This window comes from Arachis ipaensis, chromosome B10 (assembly GCF_059453495.1).
Source record: "Arachis ipaensis isolate K30076 ecotype BB chromosome B10, ASM5945349v1, whole genome shotgun sequence".
Lineage (NCBI taxonomy): Eukaryota > Viridiplantae > Streptophyta > Magnoliopsida > Fabales > Fabaceae > Arachis > Arachis ipaensis.
In genome coordinates, this window is record NC_142435.1 from 18,039,612 (window position 1) to 18,060,249 (window position 20,638).

General features: G+C 35.7%; 2 protein-coding genes across 2 annotated transcripts; one reads left to right on the top strand and one right to left on the bottom strand.

Moving 5' to 3' along the window:
* Positions 1–3,333: 3,333 nt before the first annotated feature.
* Positions 3,334–4,134, top strand: LOC107620256 (ethylene-responsive transcription factor 15-like). Its single transcript, XM_016322447.1, has 2 exons — positions 3,334–3,417; positions 3,658–4,134. The coding sequence occupies exons 1-2, from the start codon at positions 3,334–3,336 to the stop codon at positions 4,132–4,134; spliced, it is 561 nt and encodes a 186-aa protein (XP_016177933.1).
* A 14,154-nt stretch (positions 4,135–18,288) lies between these two features.
* Positions 18,289–20,243, bottom strand: LOC107620257 (protein FAR1-RELATED SEQUENCE 5-like). Its single transcript, XM_016322448.1, has 5 exons — positions 19,764–20,243; positions 19,518–19,607; positions 19,354–19,433; positions 19,117–19,300; positions 18,289–19,020 (listed from the first exon to the last, which is right to left on the bottom strand). Exons 1-5 carry the CDS (start codon positions 20,241–20,243, stop codon positions 18,289–18,291), a joined length of 1,566 nt encoding a protein of 521 aa, XP_016177934.1.
* Between the last annotated feature and the right edge of the window lie 395 nt (positions 20,244–20,638).

The following is a 20,638-nucleotide window of genomic DNA, read 5'->3' on the forward strand; positions in this document are numbered from 1 at the left end:
ATTTTCGAAAATAGTTTTTGAAAAAGGTTAGTAATTTTCAAAAATTAAAATAAAAAATTAAAATAATTAGTTAATTAAAAAGAAATTTTGAAAAAGAGGGAGATATTTTCGAAAATTAGAGAGAGAGAGTTAGTTAGGTAGTTTTGAAAAAGATGAGAAACAAATGAAAAGTTAGTTAGTTAGTTGAAACAAACTTTGAAAATCAATTTTGAAAAGATAAGAAGATAAGAAGTTAGAGAAGATATTTTAAAATCAAGTTTTTGAAAAAGATAAGAGAAGATATTTTTGAAAAGATATGATTGAAGTTAGTTTTGAAAAAGATTTGATTTTTAAAATCACAATTAATGACTTGATTCACAAGAAATCACAAGATATGATTCTAGAACTTAAAGTTTGAATCTTTCTTAACAAGTAAGTAACAAACTTGAAATTTTTGAATCAAAACATTAATTGATGATGATATTTTCGAAAATTATGATATAAAATAAAGAAAAAGATTTTTGAAAAATATTTTAAAAATTTTCGAAAATAAATAAGAAAAGTGAAGAAGACATGATTTTTGAAAAAGATTTTGAAAAAGATAAGATTTTCAAATTGAAAATTTGATTTGACTCATAAGAAACAATTGAATTTTAAAAATTTTTGAAAAAGTCAACTCAAATTTTCGAATTTGATGAGAAGAAAAAGGAAAGATATTTTTTTATTTTTGAATTTTTATGATGAGAGAGAAAAACACTAAAAATGCTCAATGCATAGAAATTTTAGATCAAAACAATGAATGCATGCAAGAATGCTATGAATGTCAAGATGAACACCAAGAACACTTTGAAGATCAAGATGAACATCAAGAACTTATTTTTGAAAAATTTTCAATGCAAAGAAAACATGTAAGACACCAAACTTAGAAATCTTTCATGTTCAGACATTATGAATGCAAGAATGCACATGAAAAACAAGAAAAGACACAAAGCAAGAAAACATCAAGATCAAACAAGAAGACTTATCAAGAACAACTTGAAGATCATGAAGAACACTATAAATGCATGAATTTTTCGAAAATTTTATGCAAACTTTAAAACATGCAATTGACACCAAACTTAAAAATTGACTCAAGACTCAAACAAGAAACACAAAATATTTTTTATTTTTATGATTTTCTAATTTTTTTGTATTTTTATTTTATATTTTTCGAAAATTAGTGAAAAAAAGAAAAATAAGGATTCCAAAATTTTTAATATGAATTCCAGGGATCTTGTATTCTTATTCTAAAGCTCCAATCTGAGGGTTAGACATGGCTTAATAGCCAGCCAAGCTTTAGTATGTAACTCAGACATGACACGGCTGACATTCCAATTAACTTGCTTCCATGCTGATGGTTGGAAGCCTTAGTCCAAAAGAATTTAGACATGGCTTTACAGCCAGCCAGGCTTTACATGCTTCATGAAACACTAGAATTCATTCTTAAAAATTCTGAAGAACATAAATTAAATATTTTTGAAAAGAATTTTTTTTTTCGAAAACAGATGAGAAATTTTTTTGAAAGATTTTTGAAAAATTTTTGAAAAGAAAACAAAAAGAAAATTACCTAATCTGAGCAACAGGATGAACCGTCAGTTGTCCAAACTCGAACAATCCCCGGCAACGGCGCCAAAAACTTGGTGCACGAAATTGTGATCTCAGGCAACGGCGCTAAAAACTCTGTACGCATGTCTTAATAAATCGTTTTTCATTCACAACTTCGATACAACTAACCAGCAAGTGCACTGGGTTGTCCAATTAATAAACCTTACGTGAGTAAGGGTCGATCCCACGGAGATTGTCGGCTTGAAGCAAGCTATGGTCACCTTGTAAATCTCAGTCAGGCGGATATCAAATAGTTATGGAGTTTTCGAATAAACAGAAAATAAAGATAGAAATACTTATGTATATCATTGGTGAGAATTTCAGATAAAGGTATAGAGATGCTTTTGTCCCTCTGAACTTCTGCTTTCCTGCTGTCTTCATCCAATCAATCCTACTCCTTTCCATGGCTGGCTTTATGTAAGGACATCACCGTTGTCAATGGCTACTTTTTATCCTCTCTGGAAAATGGTCTGATGCGCTGTCACTGCATGGCTAATCGTCTGGAGGCATCACCCTTGTCAATGGCTGCATCCCATCCTCTTGTGAAAATGGTCCAAATGCTCTGTCACAGCACGGCTAATCATCTGAGGTTCTCGATCATACTGGAATAGGATTCACCCTCCTTTTGCGTCTGTCACTATGCCCAGCACTCGCGAGTTTAAAGTTCGTCACAGTCATTCAATCCTAGAGTCCTACTCGAAATACCACAGACAAGGTTTAGAATTTCTGGACTCTCATGAATGCCGCCATCAATCTAGCTTATACCACGAAGATTCTGATTAAGAGATCCAAGAGATACTCATTAAATCTAAGGTGGAACGGAAGTTGTTGTCAGGAACGCGTTCGTGGGGGAATGATGATGATTGTCACGTTCATCACATTCAGGTTGAAGTGCGAATGAATATCTTAGAAGCGGAATAAGTTGAATTGAATAGAAAAACAGTAGTACTTTGGATTAATTTATGAGGAACAGCAGAGCTCCACACCTTAATCTATGGAGTGCAGAAACTCTACCGTTGAAGAATACATAAGTGAATATAGGGTAATTATGGCCGAGTGGCCAGCCTCCCATGGAGGTCTAGAGATCTCAAAATGATCAAAAGATGTCTCATACAATAGTAAAAAGTCCTATTTATACTAAACTAGTTACTAGGGTTTACAAAAGTAAGTAATTTTCCAATTCGTATGGGGTCATCATTATGGAAATTTCTCAAACTTGAATAATCAATCTCCAAAGCACTCGAACAAATTGCCATGATTATAAATTTAGATTCACCATTATACTTAAATTCCGCGAAATACTCATGCTCCAATCCCAATAACTCGACAACTCTGTACCAGCCTTCGTTCAACCAAACACCATCGTCTTCTTTTCTGCTCCATTTTACTTATATTTCACCCTCGGGTGGTACCTCCAATGAAATCAGACTCCGTTGTCGATTCCAATATTTCTGTTTAAAAATTAGACGCTACCTCATGATGTCGGCAACACGTCGCAATTTAAATATTAACAAGTATGTTGTTACTTCGAAATCGCCAAATTTGCCTAGTATTGCTGTCGATTAAAATTTAGAGTTCCACAGAAAAATAGGAATGCATCAAATTTAAAACGAGTTGAGTGATGATATAGTTTTCTGTCAACGAGTTACCACCCTGAAATTCGATTGGGGAAAATTTTTTTAAAATAACCGATTTTATTTTGTTCACTTCATGAGGAGGCTGAAGACGGGGGGGATTAAACAGAAGCTGCGTGCGCACATTTGGGTAATAGAGCAGAGGAGGAAGAATAGGAAGGTTTGCCGTACGCGTTAGAAGTGTGTGGTACGTGTTGATGTCAATTTCGTGGTGCGTGACGGTGGCACTGGTTACGCGACAGCGGAGCGGGTCTTAGAGTAACGCGACACAACCATGTCCGGCTAAGCTTGAAGTTGGACATAAGTAGAGTCAAGGTGGTGGCATTGAGGTAAACCGGAACTATTCGTAGAAGATGGCTACAGTTTCGAAGGATTCAGGGAACAAGCATGTTTATGTCAGGCTTCACGGGAAAACAAGGACAAAAGGCCCTATAGAGGAGTAAGGAGAAGGCCATGGGGTAAATTTGTAGCTAAGATTAGAGACTCAACAAGAAATGGTGTTAGGGTTTGGATTGGAACATTTGACACAGCCGAAGTTGCAACTTTGGCTTTTGAACAAGCTACGTTCACTACAAGAGGTTCCTTGGTAGTTCTCAATTTCCCTGAAGTTGTTTGGGAATCACTGAACAACATTATGGTAAACACTAACAACAACAATAATAAGGAAGAAGGCTCTTCTCCTGTTTTAGCATTCAAAAGGAAACATACTGTGAGGAAAAATTCAACGTCAAAGTCAAAGTCAAATGTGATGATTAGTAATAGCAACAATAACACCAACAACAATAGCAATGAGAAGGTTTTGGTGTTAGAGGATCTGGGTTCTCAGTATCTTGAACAGATTCTGAGTTTGACTTCTTCGGAAGGCATTATTTGCTAGTAGTTATGTAGTACACGAAAGTTTTCAAATGATCCAGTCAGCTTTATTGGCAATTTGACTTTTTCTGATCTTTCACCGCGGTAACTAGAGTCATCGAATGCTTAGGTAGACAATCAGTACTGTTCTATACTCCAAAATCTGTATTCTTGTTGTTGGTTGAATCATTGAATGACTCATTGACTGTTGGTTTTTTTTGTTGGTTGATATTTGGAAAAAGATTGGTTAGAAATGTTAAAATTGTCTTAAAATTTTGGTAAAATTGTGATCATCCAAAATTGTTGTAATGTTTATTAAACTTATGGTGTAAATTTTGTTAAATTTTTTTCAAGGCTTCTATTTCCTGAGTATGATCCGTCTTTGCTGGTAGCGCAATAATTGTGAGATCACAAGACTGCTGATTTCCTGATTTTGTTGCATTCATTCACTTACTTCTTTTCGTGAGAAGGTAACTGATCCAATTGTACTGAACTGGCTATTCCGTTAGATTCTTTAACTTGTTGCTTTGGGGTTATGCATATTTTTTAGATTTTGCTTTTTTCTTTTCCTGTTAGTTAGCCGTTCTGAGTTCCGTGTTCCAAAATTATTTGTGAATTCTTCACTCTTCTTTCATGGTTAAATAATTTTATAACGCTACACTTTTTTTGTCTGGAATTCAGCAGGCTGCGACAAAGAAAATTGCCATACATTACTCGTTGGGAAGACACAGTCCAATTTCTGGTTTTCGAATACGGACAACAAAATCAAAGACAAACGGTGATTTTCACGTCATGATGAGTATGAGAACAAAACATTCGGAAGATTTAAAGATGTCATTTATTCTGCACAGTCTTCCTTTCATGTAACACACTACATGGTCCAACTTAATGAATGTCATTCAGTGCCTTTAGTTCAGGTTGTTGTTAGCCTTATTCATGTGTGAGAAGGAACTTAAAGTTTGTCCTACATATATGCTTTTTAACTAAGGGTTGTACTGTAATGTTAATGTATATGATGACCTACATGAACAATTCATTCGTGTCAATTCTTTCATGAGCAAGTATTTATCTAGGTTAATGTAAATTTAACCAACATTGTCGAAACTAAAAGTCGGGCAACTTGAATCCATGTTGATACAACAATGCAACATGTATGATGTCGGTATAAATTCCCTTCAAACTCACAAATTCCCTAAACTAAAATTCATTAAAATACAATTTTCGTAAACATTTACACTTGCACAAAGTATAAGATGAGCGACCGAAAATAACAATTTTTAGGGTGTGATTTACTTGTGGGGAGGTTTCATCTTCATTAAACATAAGGATTGAGTCTAGTTTCATGTGACTGCCTTAGCGCATTGGAAGAACCACTTCACTCATGTTTTATTCATGTAGAATGGATTCGTATTGTTAACGTTCTACGTTATCCGAAATCACTAGCATTATGACTTGTTAAAGAAAACGGATGGAAGTTATGTCCCACTGAGAACAAGTGGATATTACATTTTAAATTGTAAAATTATTATACCCATTGAAACCAATTTTAGTAGCATCATCAATATTTTGGTGTTACTCTACGGTGAAGTAAACTTGATTTTATTAGCAAAAGTGTCTCATTGAAGTAGCAGTCTGCCATTGTTAAAGGAGGGGTGGAAAATAAGGATAAAAGGAGAAAAACATACAAGTACATAAATTACAGGCAGATATCAATGGTACTATGTAGTAGTAGAAGCAATGTTTGTTGGACTCTAAGGGATGACATTGTAAAGGCTGCTCTCGTAATCCGATTCATGTTTTTGTATCCTGTCCTCAAGCATCATTACCTGTTGTTGAAGCTCTGTGTTTTCTCGCTGCAAGTCCCTAGCGCGAAGGTAGTTGAAGTCTCTGATTTCCTTACCCATTTTTTGTAGGAGAACCTACAACATCCTGAAAGCAGCGTCTTCCCTAGCATCATCTTCGACCAAAGAGTACCTTCCCTTAGCACGGACGTCTTCCCCGAATGGGTTTCCTGGAATTACTACGTTGAAGGCATACAATGGACCTTGTTAACGGTGAAATTTCTCCTCACGGAAGAAACAGGGGGTGGAAATTGCAGTGTCGTAGCAATACATCATTAGTCACAGCAGCAAAATGATGAGATGCACTCTCATCTGCTGGGATCATAGGGGCTCCTGTAATTTGAAAGGATAGAATACGAAAGTCATCGTTAGCGAATTTTCAAACATCATGCAGTACAACTTGAATGACTACTAAGAAGGCCTTATAGTGACATTCAGCAATTAGAGAAGGAGATGGTTATCACACAAAACGGGAGCAACGCGTCCGTCAGCGGTCGGAACTGTTCGGGGTGTACGTGGAGGAGAGTCGACTGTGCCCGTCTCAGCCATGATTTCTGCAAGACCTTCTCTGTCCGCCCGTAGCGTTTCCATCCTAGCCTTGTAGGCATGGAGTGCGACAAGGTAACTGTTGAAGGCCTGGTATTCCAGTTCCGGATGGTTGATGATCTGCTTATTGGCTTCACCGAACGATGCATATATTTCAGGCTTAACTCCCTTGGTGACAACGAAGAACGTGAATTGCTGCAACATGTGCTCCATTGGTGTTGGATAAATACGGTGGAGGTATGGTTTCCTTTTTTTTATTTTGGAAGGACTTCACATATTTTTTTTAAATGGGCTTTCGCCAGAATGTGAAAGAAAGTGCTATCTTTGTAGGGTGAGGGAAACTTGCTAGGGAAGATGTGGAAGTCCTCTTTTCGAGATTTGAAAAGACAAAATTAACCACAAAGTGTGGTTTTGTCATACACGTCAGGTCGGATTTGATTGGAGGTGTACTTGATCCGTGACTCAGTAATAATGAACTTCCTGAAATATCTAAGACTAGGGAGGCTGCAGAAATTTAGGTGTGGGGGTGTAGTACAATTTCCAAACTGGGTGTCACAAATTGTGGGGTTGCTTTTTCGTTTGCATGAAGGCTCTACAAACTTGTGTGTAATGAATTAATCCAGCGAAGGCAGGTGAAGTGAGGGCGTGTGCATTCCCGAACTGGGTAACTGGCGCAATAATTTTGCAAACTATATGACAATACCTCACCACTGATTAATTTTCTTGCAAACCCTATGGGGTTTTTAATTTGTCAAACGAATCGGACTGAAGGATTCATTAATCATTGAGCTCATTTGTTGGCCATTGGCGCATTCATGTTTTAGACTGTGTATCTAACCTGGCTATGGAATTAGAATGATGTCAAGGGATTTGGTGGGTGGATTTAGTAGCAAACCCTGTAAAGGGATGTCTAGATCTAGTTTGTACATTGGAAGTTGAATGATGTGACACAATGACTTACTATTGCTTTCTACCAAAACTAAACAAATATATGCATCCTTTTGGCTGGTGCTATAGATACGGGAATACATGATACTGATGTATAAATATCGGTGGCATATGCAGTCATTTGTATACTATGTTCATTGGAGTCATTCATGTGGTTAGTATTATAAAGTCAATTATTATAAGTACTTTTATTTTACCATACAAATATACCCATTTATAATGTCGATTACTAATTTCATTAGGCGGGTCAAACTATATAAAAAATGTGCTTTATATTTTAACTCATGAAGTTTTTTTTTTTTTTTGGTTGAGTCAAAGAGTTCACTTTTATTCTATAACTCACAATGTAAGTAGATATGAGTTACATTAGAATTTTAATTAAATTTCATAACAATGAATATTGTTGATCTTATTGTTATAATATGAACAACTCGTATTGATTTTAAAAATATTGTAATCAAAAGTACTATGCTGATAGAAAAATTAATATAGATGCAGAGACGAATTCATTCACAAGGGAGTGGGGGCAAATGCCCCAGTGAAATTTACAATTTTGTTTTGAGTGATTCTTGGTAAAGAAGTTTTTTGCCTTCCACTATATTATTAATATTGACCCTATTATATTAAATTATTATAAAAATTATTTTATTAAATTTAACTCTACTAATATATATTTATTGTGTTAAATAATCCCACATTAAAAAATGTTATCTTATTAAACTTAATTTCGTATTAAATTTTAAAAAGAAAATTAATAAAAACATAAAAAAATTAGAAGTCAAAATAAATTTTAGGTTTACAATTACTCTAATTATCCTAAATGTTGAAGTCCCTAACTTTTGACTAATGTTCTATCTAATCCAATAAATTTTCATTCATTTAACTTTTGACACTTGATAGTCAACTTGAGAACTTCATATTAAATGTGTATTTTGATGATCAATGTTCAAATTCAAAAACAATTGGTGTTCATTTTTCAAAAATTAGTTGAAACTCAAAAAAATATTGTTTATTCATTAGTATTTTTCTTTTGAAGTTAGTTTTAGTTTTGCTCGTAGTAACTGCATGAGTTGAAAGAACTATCTCTACTATGAACATCATAAAAAGTTGACTTCATAATTATATGGGAGATATATTTTTAGATGAATATTTAGTAACATATATGAAAAGAGATATTTAATTGTATTGACAATAGAAAAATTATTTAATTTTTGAAAATATAAAATTCAAAAGAATAGATTTTAAATTGTCTTTTATTGTTCTGAATTAAGGTTAAGTACGATTTCGGTTCCTAATGTGTAGGCCAAAAAGATTTTTCGTCCCCAAACTTTTTTTCATACAAAGTGGTTCGTAAGGTTTAACTTGGTTTTAAACCCCTAAGGTTTGACTTGGTTTTAAAATTTTCGCGACAGAAGCGGAGACAGAGGTGGATCGTGGAGAGATTCCTCTTCTTCTTCCTTTCCCCCTTCTTCTTTCGTTCCCCTTTCACAGCACGACAAACACTCTCATACTCTTATTTTTCGTTTTTCTTAAGTAAAAATGACGATTTTAAAACTTGGTTTTAAACTTTAGGGATGATTTTGTATAAAAAAAAGTTAGGGATGAGAAAATTTTCGGCTTATATCTTAGGGACCAAAAAAGTTTTAAATTATTATTTTATCATTTTAATTTGTGAATTAGATAATTTAAAAGGCTAATTATATTTTACAATAACATAAAATAATTACAAAAATTATTATTACATTATCTATACTTTGCCTTCATTGTTAAAATTTTTTAGATCCTTCACTGTATAGATATACATAATATTTCAAATTCCGTGTCTCTCTTATGTCTGTCGAATTAAAAAAACTTCACGTATGAACTGTTTATGGCATCCTCATGAATTTATAGACTCATAGTCTTCGTAAGTCATTTTGGGTTTCTTAAACATTTTAAGTTTACGGTAAATCGTGCCTGTGCTCTGAGAGTGTGCCAAATTGAGCACAAATCTTGGAACCCTGCTTAGGGTTAGGAACAGCAGCTAAATCATGCCAGACTGTTGTGGTTTACTCATTAAATACGTCAAACAATGTACTTTTGAGACTATTTATAAAAAATCACTGTTTACATATTATACCACAAGCTCAATGTTAGTTAATCAACTTATAAACTCATTGAGACAAAATATAACCCAAGAATATGACGCTGTGAAGTTACACCCTAAACACCCCTAAACAATAACTCACTTAACCCTAACTTTTTTCAAGTCATGTTTCTTTCTAATTTAAGTGGATCTAATTAATTATTCCGCTAATTACCTTGTAATTCACTAGTTAAACTAATTATTCTGATTAGACGAACTAAGAATTGAATAACAAGTTATACCAGTTAACTTGTCTGCTGCAACCTCTAAGGGTGAAAAAACATAATATATACAATGGAGTTATATATATATATATATATATATATATATATATATATATATATATATATATAACCGTAAACCCAAAATCTAGGGTCCGTCTCTTCAGAAACTTCTAAAATGACTCATTGAGCTGCCTCACGCCAAGCATATAATGCATGCCTGTTCTATGGCTGATGATATCATCTGTCGGTAATATATGCAACCCGACACGTCTCGGTAGCTAACCATGGACATGAACACCAAGTGTGGACCTAGTGGGTTTGAACTACGATCGACTTGGTACAACCCGCAAAACCCAAAGCGAATGGAATAACAACTACTGCGGGTACTACCCAGGCTGGTGTAGACAAGTTCAACCTGGAGCAACTGGAATAATCCATTACTGCTGCTACTACCCAGGCGTCACTGTTATTGGCCTGTAGCAAGCGGGGCGAAACACAATCCTTTCTATTGAGATCGTTTTTGAGATCGACATTTTTTATAAAGGAAAAATTTACATGTATATATTTTTGTGCTTTAGTTTTAGTTTATTCTTGCAAGTTAATGTAATCAAGTCATATTTGTATAACACAAAAATTAAAAAATATTAGGCGTAATAAGAACAAACCCACTAATTTAAGTAAAATTTTTAAAAGTAAGAACTAATAAAACATTAACAGTAATAAATAAAAACAGAGCCGACAGCCCGACACAGTACCTTATGTAACTAAGAAAAACATATCTTTATTAAATTACTCGATAGAACATATATTCATATATAAAATATAATACAATAAAATAAATCTATTGAGAGTACATAAAAGTATAATTAAAACCATGAACATACAAATATAATAACAAAATTGGTACTGTAAATAAGTAAACATTTTTTATCACACATAAATTATTTAAAACTTGAATATATTATTAGAACTAATAACACAAATTTAAAATGATAAAATCGAAGTTTCCTATTTTGTTTTTGTTATAGTATTTTTATTCATTGAATTTTTAATTTATTAGTACCTTGTTATGTAAATATTGGGTAAACAAATTATTTTTTTGACAAATTATTTTTTGTATTATCTTAAAAAAGAGACCAATATAACAGTCTAAAAAATAACTTAAAAATGATATTTTAACTTAAAAAATATTTAATATTAAATTTTAAAATACAATAACAAGTTGAATAAATATTTAAGAGATAAATATGAAATACATACCTAAAATAAATTAAAGAGACAAAATGAGAGTACTCTTGTTAAAAAAAGGAGAATTATTTCTGTCTACTTTATTTTGTTGAGGCATTTTTATTTCTTAAATATCTAGACAATTTGCTTTTGTATTTTAAAAATTTAATATTAATTAATTTTTATTTAAAATTTCATATTTACATTATTTTTTAAACTGTTATATTGATCTCTTCTTTAAGATAATATAAAAAATAATTTCTCATAAAAATAATTTGATACATTTTTTCTACAACACACAAATGTGTGCTATATTTTTAACAACATAATTAATTAACAAAAATTAGATAAAATTATAAAGAATTCAAATAAAGGAAAACAAAATGGCGTAAAAACAAAAGATTTTTTGAAATATACTTTAAAATGTATCTTCGTTTAAATGGAAATAGTTACGAACTGCAAAATTTATAGTGCTGCCCATTGGAATTTAGATACCCTTATCATGAATATATATGATACATATAAATTTAGTTAAAGTAGTATGTAATTTACTTGATATAAGTTAGTAAATGCTTATTCGTATTATGGAGCCGTATGTATGTACTTAAGCACAGCATTGTAACACCACATATCGGTATGTGCACCATTTTTATTGGGGGTGTTTTCATGCATTTTCGATATCAAGGAGTAGGGTGAGTCATGTATTAGAATTTAAGAATCTTTTCCAATTATAGTATAGGATATGGGTTTCCTTCAACTAGGGTCTATGAGTATACATTAGAAGAACATACCTACACGCTACTCTCTCAGAGGGGATTTGTGACGTCTTATCAAAGCCAAAAAAAGGTGGGCAACAAGGATTGCTAATATTGCACCGTTCAAGTCTATGTTTAAGATTCGTGCATATGATTCTCATGGAATTTCATTAGGCCAACAGCGTGGACATGCAATTGGCTTGCTATTACTTAGTCAACGAAGCCCATTTTGTTAGACTAAGGTGTGTGAGGTTTTCTTTAGTGACATTGCAAGTATCATGTGCTTGTAAGTGTATCAAAGTTCCGCTAAGGTGAAAGGATGTGGGCCAGCTTCAAGTTGTCGAATCAATTGTCAGATTTAGTCACACATACATGAACGGATCTCTTTAAAAGGAATTCAATGTAGAACAGTGGAAGACACATAGTCTAAGAGTAACCTTTCCCTTCTACTCTGGTATCAATTCACTAAGGCAAGGTATCACCAAAAAAAATCAATGGTGGGAATCGATAACTTTGGGTGCGGGATTATCGACTCCCAGGATTTTGAGGCCACTGATGCGTAAGTATTGCTTCCTGTATGTCATTCCTTGCCAATGATGTTGTTACACAACAATTTCCATCTCCCTTCATCACATTCAATGTCAAAATACTCTTGCTCCACTCTATTTATGCGACTTTTGTTATCTATTGAGCCTTTTTTTCAGTGTCGTATCGGCTGTAAAGTTGGCTCCTGTTGACAACATCGTTGTTGATGACGGACCAACAAATCTGAATCTGGAGCTAACCATGAATGTGGTATGGCCATCCTTTTGAAAATTGGATTATGCTATTACTTATTACCTTGTTTTCTCCGAATCAATTCCTAGTGTTTAATTTGTGTTTCTTTGACGGGAACACCTTGTTTTAAATTCTTGGTGATGCAACAGGGCGCTATAGACAGCCCGAGTGAAAACCTCACGGAAGATTCCAAGGTCCCACATGATGACTTAATTTAGATGGCAGTTAGGCTACTAGAGGTTCATCGTTAACCCATTTAATTTTTTCCATTTACAAATGCTTTAACTTTAAGGCTGGATAGCTTTTCGATAGACGACCCACGCATGACATGTGCCTGGGATTGGAACAAAGGCAGCAAATTTTGTCTTGGGTTAAGTAAAGTTAAGGGTGTGCCCCACATGCCGTGGTCCTGTATTCGTCCATTGTGTGTTAATAAAAACATAATGAGACTGAAACTATATTTTGCACAAGCCACTTTTCAAATGATTTGCATGTAACACGTTTTAAACCTAGACTAATGTTCCTTACTGATGTCGAAAGTTTCTTCTTTTTTTGCACCATAGCCATAGAAGATCGACTCCAGGATAGTCACTTTGGAAGAACGGATGTCAGCACTGGAACGACCAATGTTACACACCAAAGTAACGTTAACAGAGCTGCAATCGTTACTAACGAAACAAATGAAGAGTCAAAATACGTCGGGGAGTATGGTATCCATAGCAGCAGTTACCAACCCTAATCTTGGTGGGACCATGTTGGAGTTAATTTAGCCCACAACAATTCATTCGACAACTGCAGCGACTACTCGTTTCAGCTCACGAACGCCAACCGAAAAGATGGTGGAAAAAGGAAAGGGGGTATTGTTGGCCAGCAGCAACTCCTTGCTAGATATCATTGTGCCGAACTCTCCCGATTATGATGACGATGTCATAATCAACGAGGCATTTTTCACTCCGCGTCCCATTACAGCGAAGACCCAGGCTGGATCCCTGAAAGGGACCTTTGCACAGTATTGGTGCTCTGGAGTGCCTAAAAGGACCACTATAAAAGGTACCATTACACATGAATCCGCAGCAGTTGCTAATGATAAGGTATACCATCTTCCCTTTGAATTCTGTAAAATGGTGTTTTAGGAATTGAAACGAATGACTCAGCCATACCAATAATTTGTGCAGGTTTTATGGACCTTTCGAACATGTCTTAGTTTGACTGCACCAGTAAAGTCTGTGAAGTATTCGCGTTACTGGAGAACTGCAACAATCCAGTAAAGAAACCCAAATTGAAACCCGTAGTGTCGAAAGCTATAAACGCAGTAGGCCAACCTTTCATTACTTAGCCCACACTATCCGTTATCACTGGCCATGCCAACATAAGTTCTCCTTCTCTGCAGTATGGAAGTGGTTTTAGACCATATGGGATGTCGAACATAATAGACTCCCCCCGTGTTACTAATTCCACTGGCAAGTCATGCACACACTCTAAATGAATCATATATTACGCATCATGACGTACATTTGTTGTTAGTATTGAGTGGCTGATGTGATACTTTATTTTTGATTGTTTGATTAGGGGTTTCAAATGGTATTCAGGCCAACTGTGCACATGGATTTGACTTATGATGAATGCAAAATGGCTACTTACATTTATGGAAAAACTGATCAGTATTTGTAAGTATACTTATGTGCATATTGCAAATTTAGTACTGTTTAGTTTATTTCTCCATAGAAACCATGGATCACACACGGTATTGTGTGTATGTTGTAACAGGGAAGTGTTGTTTAAATTCTCGACATTAGAAGTCCCTAGAGCAGTGTTCCACTCTCTGTCCCCCATTTACATGCCTAATGTCAATGTGAATTAAATCTAACCCTGCCATATTAAAATTTCTATCTGCCTGGGAAGCTGAAGTGTTTGTCTTTTTGTTTTTGTCAGATTATGAACATCATGTTAATGAGCGCTTCCATGAAAGCTTGTTGTGTTCTTCCTCCTTGTGTTTGGTACACACCTTTCGTGTTTGTCGATGACATTCTTTTTCTGAGGCCGTTGGAAGTTATAATCATGAAATACCTGAACAGATGGATATCGGTGACACCTAAGCTTGAACATGTTAGAAACATAACTCTTTCTTTTTGTACTGCATCTAGAGTACCCAATTTAAGCATACAATGACCTGACTGCATTGATAGGTCTTTGTGCCGGTATGCGAACAAACCTACACATGGTACTTGATGGTTGTGGACGTGAAGCGAGCCACAGTGTACTGCCTAGATGTAACAAGAGCACCTGGATACAAGGAACGGGGGGAGCGCAATATGCAAACTATTGTGAGTATTTTGAAAAGTGGTTTATGATTTTAAAACATGAAAGACTTGGCAACAGGCTGTCGTGGTATTCATGAACATGTTTATGACAACAATTTTCGTTTAACCATATGCAGCTACTTATGCTAGCCCAGATTTTCAAGCTAGACATGAACCTAAAGAGTTTTGTCCATGTTTCCACTGATCCTACCACATGAGGACCAGTACAGTATCCTGAAGGAGTCCCATGCGATCCACAATGGTATACTTCATATTTACTATCAATTATGAAGTGAATTTAAACAATGGTTTATTTAGTGGATTTGGTCAAAGTTAATGACATGGACATAATTTTTGGTTACGTAGTAATGATTCTTGTCTCTGGATGTTGAACTGGCTCCAAACAGAGGGAAAATTCACACTAGCGAACCTTTCTTGTCAAGTTTATCTTCTAACTCATTTTTTTATTTTTTAAATGATATAATCTTCTTCTCACAACTAATCTTGTGTTACTAATGGATGGATCATTTGAAATTAAGGATGAAGACCGCAACAATAATTGTTCTTTTGGACTGCAACGAGGTCAAGGCTGCAGTGGAGTCGAAGGCGGAGGGCGCTTGGACGAAGATACTGCGCACTAAGGAGTTATCCTCTATCATATGAAAGAGATTCAGCGACATTTATATACAACATATTGAAATAGGCTAAGTATCATTTTGGTGCCAATATCGTTTGATGTCGTTGATACCGTTAGGTTGTATTTTGTTTTATTGTTTACATAATCTTGTCTAAGAATATAGGCCTTAATTACCTGCTGATGGCTACTTTTGTGTGTGGATACTAGTGGTCTTGTCGACAGGCTAGAGTACAATCTCCACACTCCCCACTTACATCTTCCTACTATGTGAAGCTGGGTTACTATAAGTTAAATGGGGATATTGCCAATACTAAATAAAGTCTACTTGGTTGCCATTTTATGTATTGTCGGTGATGTATGTGTATCGAATGATGGAAATCGTTTTGAATAGATGTTGTTGTTTTTAGTTTGAAAACAGGGTGTATCCTTACCCATTAAGTAGTGAATGCTTATGAATGTGGTTGACAGTATCGTCACATTTTTTTCTTTTTTATTTTGTTCGCAACTTCGTGATCTCAAAATTAAGATTCAACAAATAAATGAGGAAAGCGATGACGTATTACATTGATGAGAGGGGTAAATCAAATTGTTTGTAGGTACAGGTTTTTAGTTATATATTTAACACCTCCTGTGCTTTTAAATTACCATATAAGCCTCTCAAATAGCATTGAAATTACTAACTTGGTCATCTGTTGAGATAGTGGAGAATAATTTGCAATGTATTTACCACCTTAAATGTCGGGCTTAAAATGTGTAATCTTTCTGGTTATGTGACTATGACTAGCTAATGCAAGTGCAAAAGAGTTCAACTCGATTGGGTTTTGCTGTCAACAATTTTCTTTGCCTATGCTACTTGAAACCGAAGAGAGGCCCTGCTGAGGTGATTTTCTAATGGTTTGCTTAGCTCTTTAGATCATGCATGGATCAGTTACGATTCCTATAAAGTTTTATTTTTTTTATTTTTTTATTATGGCAAGCATAAAATACAGCTTGACAGTGTAACACGACTTAAGTTATGTAAATGTTATAAGTTTGAGAGAGAGAGAGAGAGAGAGAGAGAGAGAGAGAGAGAGAGAGAGTAATTAAAGGTGAAGAAAACATTTGCCAAAAATCCCCGAAGCAGCTAAGATTGTCTCACAATCTGACATTCTCGCCAACTTTACTTAAAGTGGATAATACGAAGCTAGTTTGGCATCAATTTGGACACGCACAACATGTTCGATGCTGATACGCTGCACTAGGAATGGACCGGTTGCATGCCTTTCATGAACTTAATGGCTTCATACCCACAAGAAAGCTCCCTCTTGCATCTTAATACGTCATGCAGTTGAAATTAAATGTGATTGTTTTTAAAGGAATGGAAAACCACATATCACTAGAGCAAATATTGTAGGAAAACAGCTTCAAATAAATTCACATAATAAAAAGGCTATTAGCTGATGCCGAGAAAATGCACCGTGATTAATAGCATAAAAGTTTACTTTCGGGTGAACTACATAAGAATTAGTTTTCACACAACCAAAGTTGTAAAGCCCATCCAGAAGATGGGATAAAATTGTAACAATGTTAACCAATGTAAAGAGAAAACTAATTGGTGACGTGCGCATTGCTACATCATATAACAAAGGATTCTGCATTAGCCATGAATTAACATGTGCAGAAACATGCAACGATATAGTTTCTTTGAAATCATTAGTTGTAATAAACGTGGTCCTTCTAGTCACTACTTTATTACTAATATGAATACTGTGGAAGACATCATCTCAGTTGACTAGACCCTATATTCATCCTTGGTAAAGGGACACAAAGTTTGAATCAACCACCCGACACAGTAGAAGAGTACGAAAAGGATCATCAGTCATCTGCAAGAGAAATTGGATTCGAATCCTGTGCGACGGGTTGAGAAGAATTCTGCCCCGTTAGTAACACCCAACCTCTTTCATGACGCTGTATCAGCAAATGATAAAGCAGGTTGGTTCACAGATGATAAAGTACCAGAAAATTAACACCATCACTAACGACATAAATAAAGAGACGTTGCCATAAGCATATCCAGAAGAAAAATAATAATTCAGTAAAGGGTACCAAGGATGCAATATAAAATCAACATGCCTATTTCCTAAATGAATCGAACAGCTAACATGAAAAATAAAATAACACATGATGTTATTTAAATCAACGCATCTAAAAGATTCCGAACGGAGACTAAGTCACGACTTTCCAACCAGTGCAGATGTCCATATGTTTTTGTCATGTTTTGCGAATAGAAAGAAATACTGCAGTTGCAATGTTAAACATGCAGATTTTAGACACAATACATCAATTTTAATAATAACGAAGCGATAGATATTAATTAGAATTCAAGCAGAGAAATACGACATGGGAAAAATACTAAGAAAGGAACTTGAACTTCAATTCTTCACACAACTGGAATGCCAGTTTAAATTTGTAATTGTCTGATAACTCATAAAACACATTTCTATATGGAATAAAAAAGTAAGGTTACTATTCCGAAGGTGTGAAAAAAGTGTGTATAAAAGAAAATAGTAATAGAAAGATCAGTGCATCATGTCACACTTGATATCACAGAATTCAATATCGTTCGATTTTCAACACCATACCTTGACTTTAACTGTCATATGTCAGACCGTATATATTTCATGAATGTTTAAATTAGAATGTAACCTTTTCTCTCTTGCGTTTCTGTCCTCCTTTGTTGGCATTTTGATTTGTTGTCGCGGCTAGCGTCACCCCGTTAGGTCATCGAGTCCTCCGGTGCCCGAGTTTCCTGCACGAACTTCACTTCCTTTTCTTCTTGGTAGCAGAAGCACCGGCTTGACTGCACCGACCTGTACCTTTAGTTCTAACACGAACTGGGTCCTTCACTCCATTGTCGGTTGTTGTTGCGAGAACATTGATTCTTGGTCGAAGGCCATACTTTATTTCAAGAAAAACCGCATCGGATAAAAGTTTCTTCGAGTAAATCTTAAAGTCATCATCACTCATGCAAGCCACCCGGGCTAACCGCTTGCACAGCTGTAAAAATGCTACCAACCTTGTTCTATATGTCATGCTTTGGTCAGCAGTGCAGTGCTCAATGTTTTCATTTTCGGACTGTATTTTGGCTGTCTTGGACCACCTACGCAAAACTAGGCTTTCAGAAAGTTTCCCTAAGTCTAGCCTTACACACACGGCCATGATGTGCACACATGGAATACCAAACGAATCCATCCGCATACACGTGCAGCTAAAGCTGTTGGAAATAGGCTCCCTACAGACCTGCCAGGTCATGTTAGGCCTCCGATACTTTTGGATAGTATATATATGCGGGTGCACTGTTTCATTAATTTCAGATATTCTCACACGGACACAACGTTTCAGGCTTTCCTGAAATCTAACGAACATCTCACGAGTGAACTTGGTCCACCCTGACTTTTCCAACTCAACAAACTCGGTTTGTAAAATAAGTGTACCATACCAAGAGTGAAATTCCAGCTCATCCTCGTTGTCCCAAAGAAAATCGACACACCTCTAAAAATTTGTAACAAATTCCAACACACCATACCTGCTCTCAACAAACCTCCCATGTTTGGCGTAGAGTGATTCGCACCTAGAAGTTGTCCGTACCCCAGCTGTTGCCCATGTGTACTTTTTCACATACAAGTCCTTCACCCAGTCAACGTCGCCAACACCATACTCATGGATCATGGAGGCCCAATGCGCTTCAAACTCATCAATTTCCATATCATCCAACATGCAATGTCGAAATAGTTGTGTGAATCCCGGGTCACAGATGTTCGATGTTGCATTTCTAAAAAAAGATGCCAAGTGCATAACCGATGATGCGCCTCAAGAAAAACCGACTGAATCGCCAACTGCATGGCTGGGTCACCATCGGTGACAACAGATTGCGGTGCCTTTCCTTGCATGCATTCCAAAAATTGCTGAAGGACCCAAATGTAAGATTCATGTGACTCGCATGAAACCATGGCCGTTCCAAAAACGTAGGTCTAGTTGTGGTGGTTTACTCCGGAGAACACAACAACAGGGAGGTTATACTTGTTACGACCGTACGTAGCATCAAATGCTAGCACATCGCCGAACACGGAATAATCTTCCTGACAACGACCGTCGCTCCAAAACAAGTTGCACAGGTGTTGGCCTACCCCCACCTTATACCTCCAAAACATTCTCTCATCCATATGTGCCAGACCTTCCAAGTACCTTATAGTTGCATTTACGTCCCCACCCTAGAGCCCTCGTTGCTTCCGTACCTCATTATACATATCTTGCTTTGTAAATGTAACCAGGTTGAAACTCACAAGTTGTGGTGCAAATGACTTATAAATCTTTGGAATGCTAATCCCAATCTCCCTCATGCTTGTTAGCTGAGCAACTTCTACCTCAGATATCTTCCTATGTGACCGTAGATAATCCACAAGCTTGCCGAACGCTAGTTCATGATTATGCTCCTCGACGAAACGCGACACGTACCACTTCCCACTACCGTCTTTCCGCTTTATCCTCATCTCGGCAAGACATCTGCATCGGGTTACAACCTTATGATCCCTTTTGCGATCAACCTTTTCCAACAACTTCTTCTCTTGAAACCCTTGCCTGTTACAAACGAACATGTACCTCACAATCTCACTGAAAGTGTTTCTAACCGTCTTATCGCGCATTGAGGAAAAGCCCTTTAGTCGGCTGTAGTTGTTATAGAAGCTGCTTGCCTCCTCAGGTGTAGAAAACTCCATTTCAAGGATATGTTCGGCTCGCAACCCTTCCAAACCCAAAAAACCCTACACAGTTGAAGCCCCATGACGTTAGGGATTTTTGCTAGTAAATAATTTTATAAAAATAGTCGCATTGTAGATATAGATTCTAAACCAACAGAAATCCCTTCGTGCAAACGTTTTGGTTGTCACAAGTAACAAACCCCTAAATAAATTGATAACCGAAGTATTTAAATCTCGGGTCGTCTTCTCAAGGAACTACAGGGAAGTATGTTCTTATTATCGATTATGGAGATTGTAAATCGGGGTTTTGAAGATGAGGAGTAAGTAATTTAAATTGCAATTGAAATAAGTAAAAAGACTGTAAAGCAAATAAATAACTGTAAAATAAACTTTTGGCAAGGTATGAGAAATTA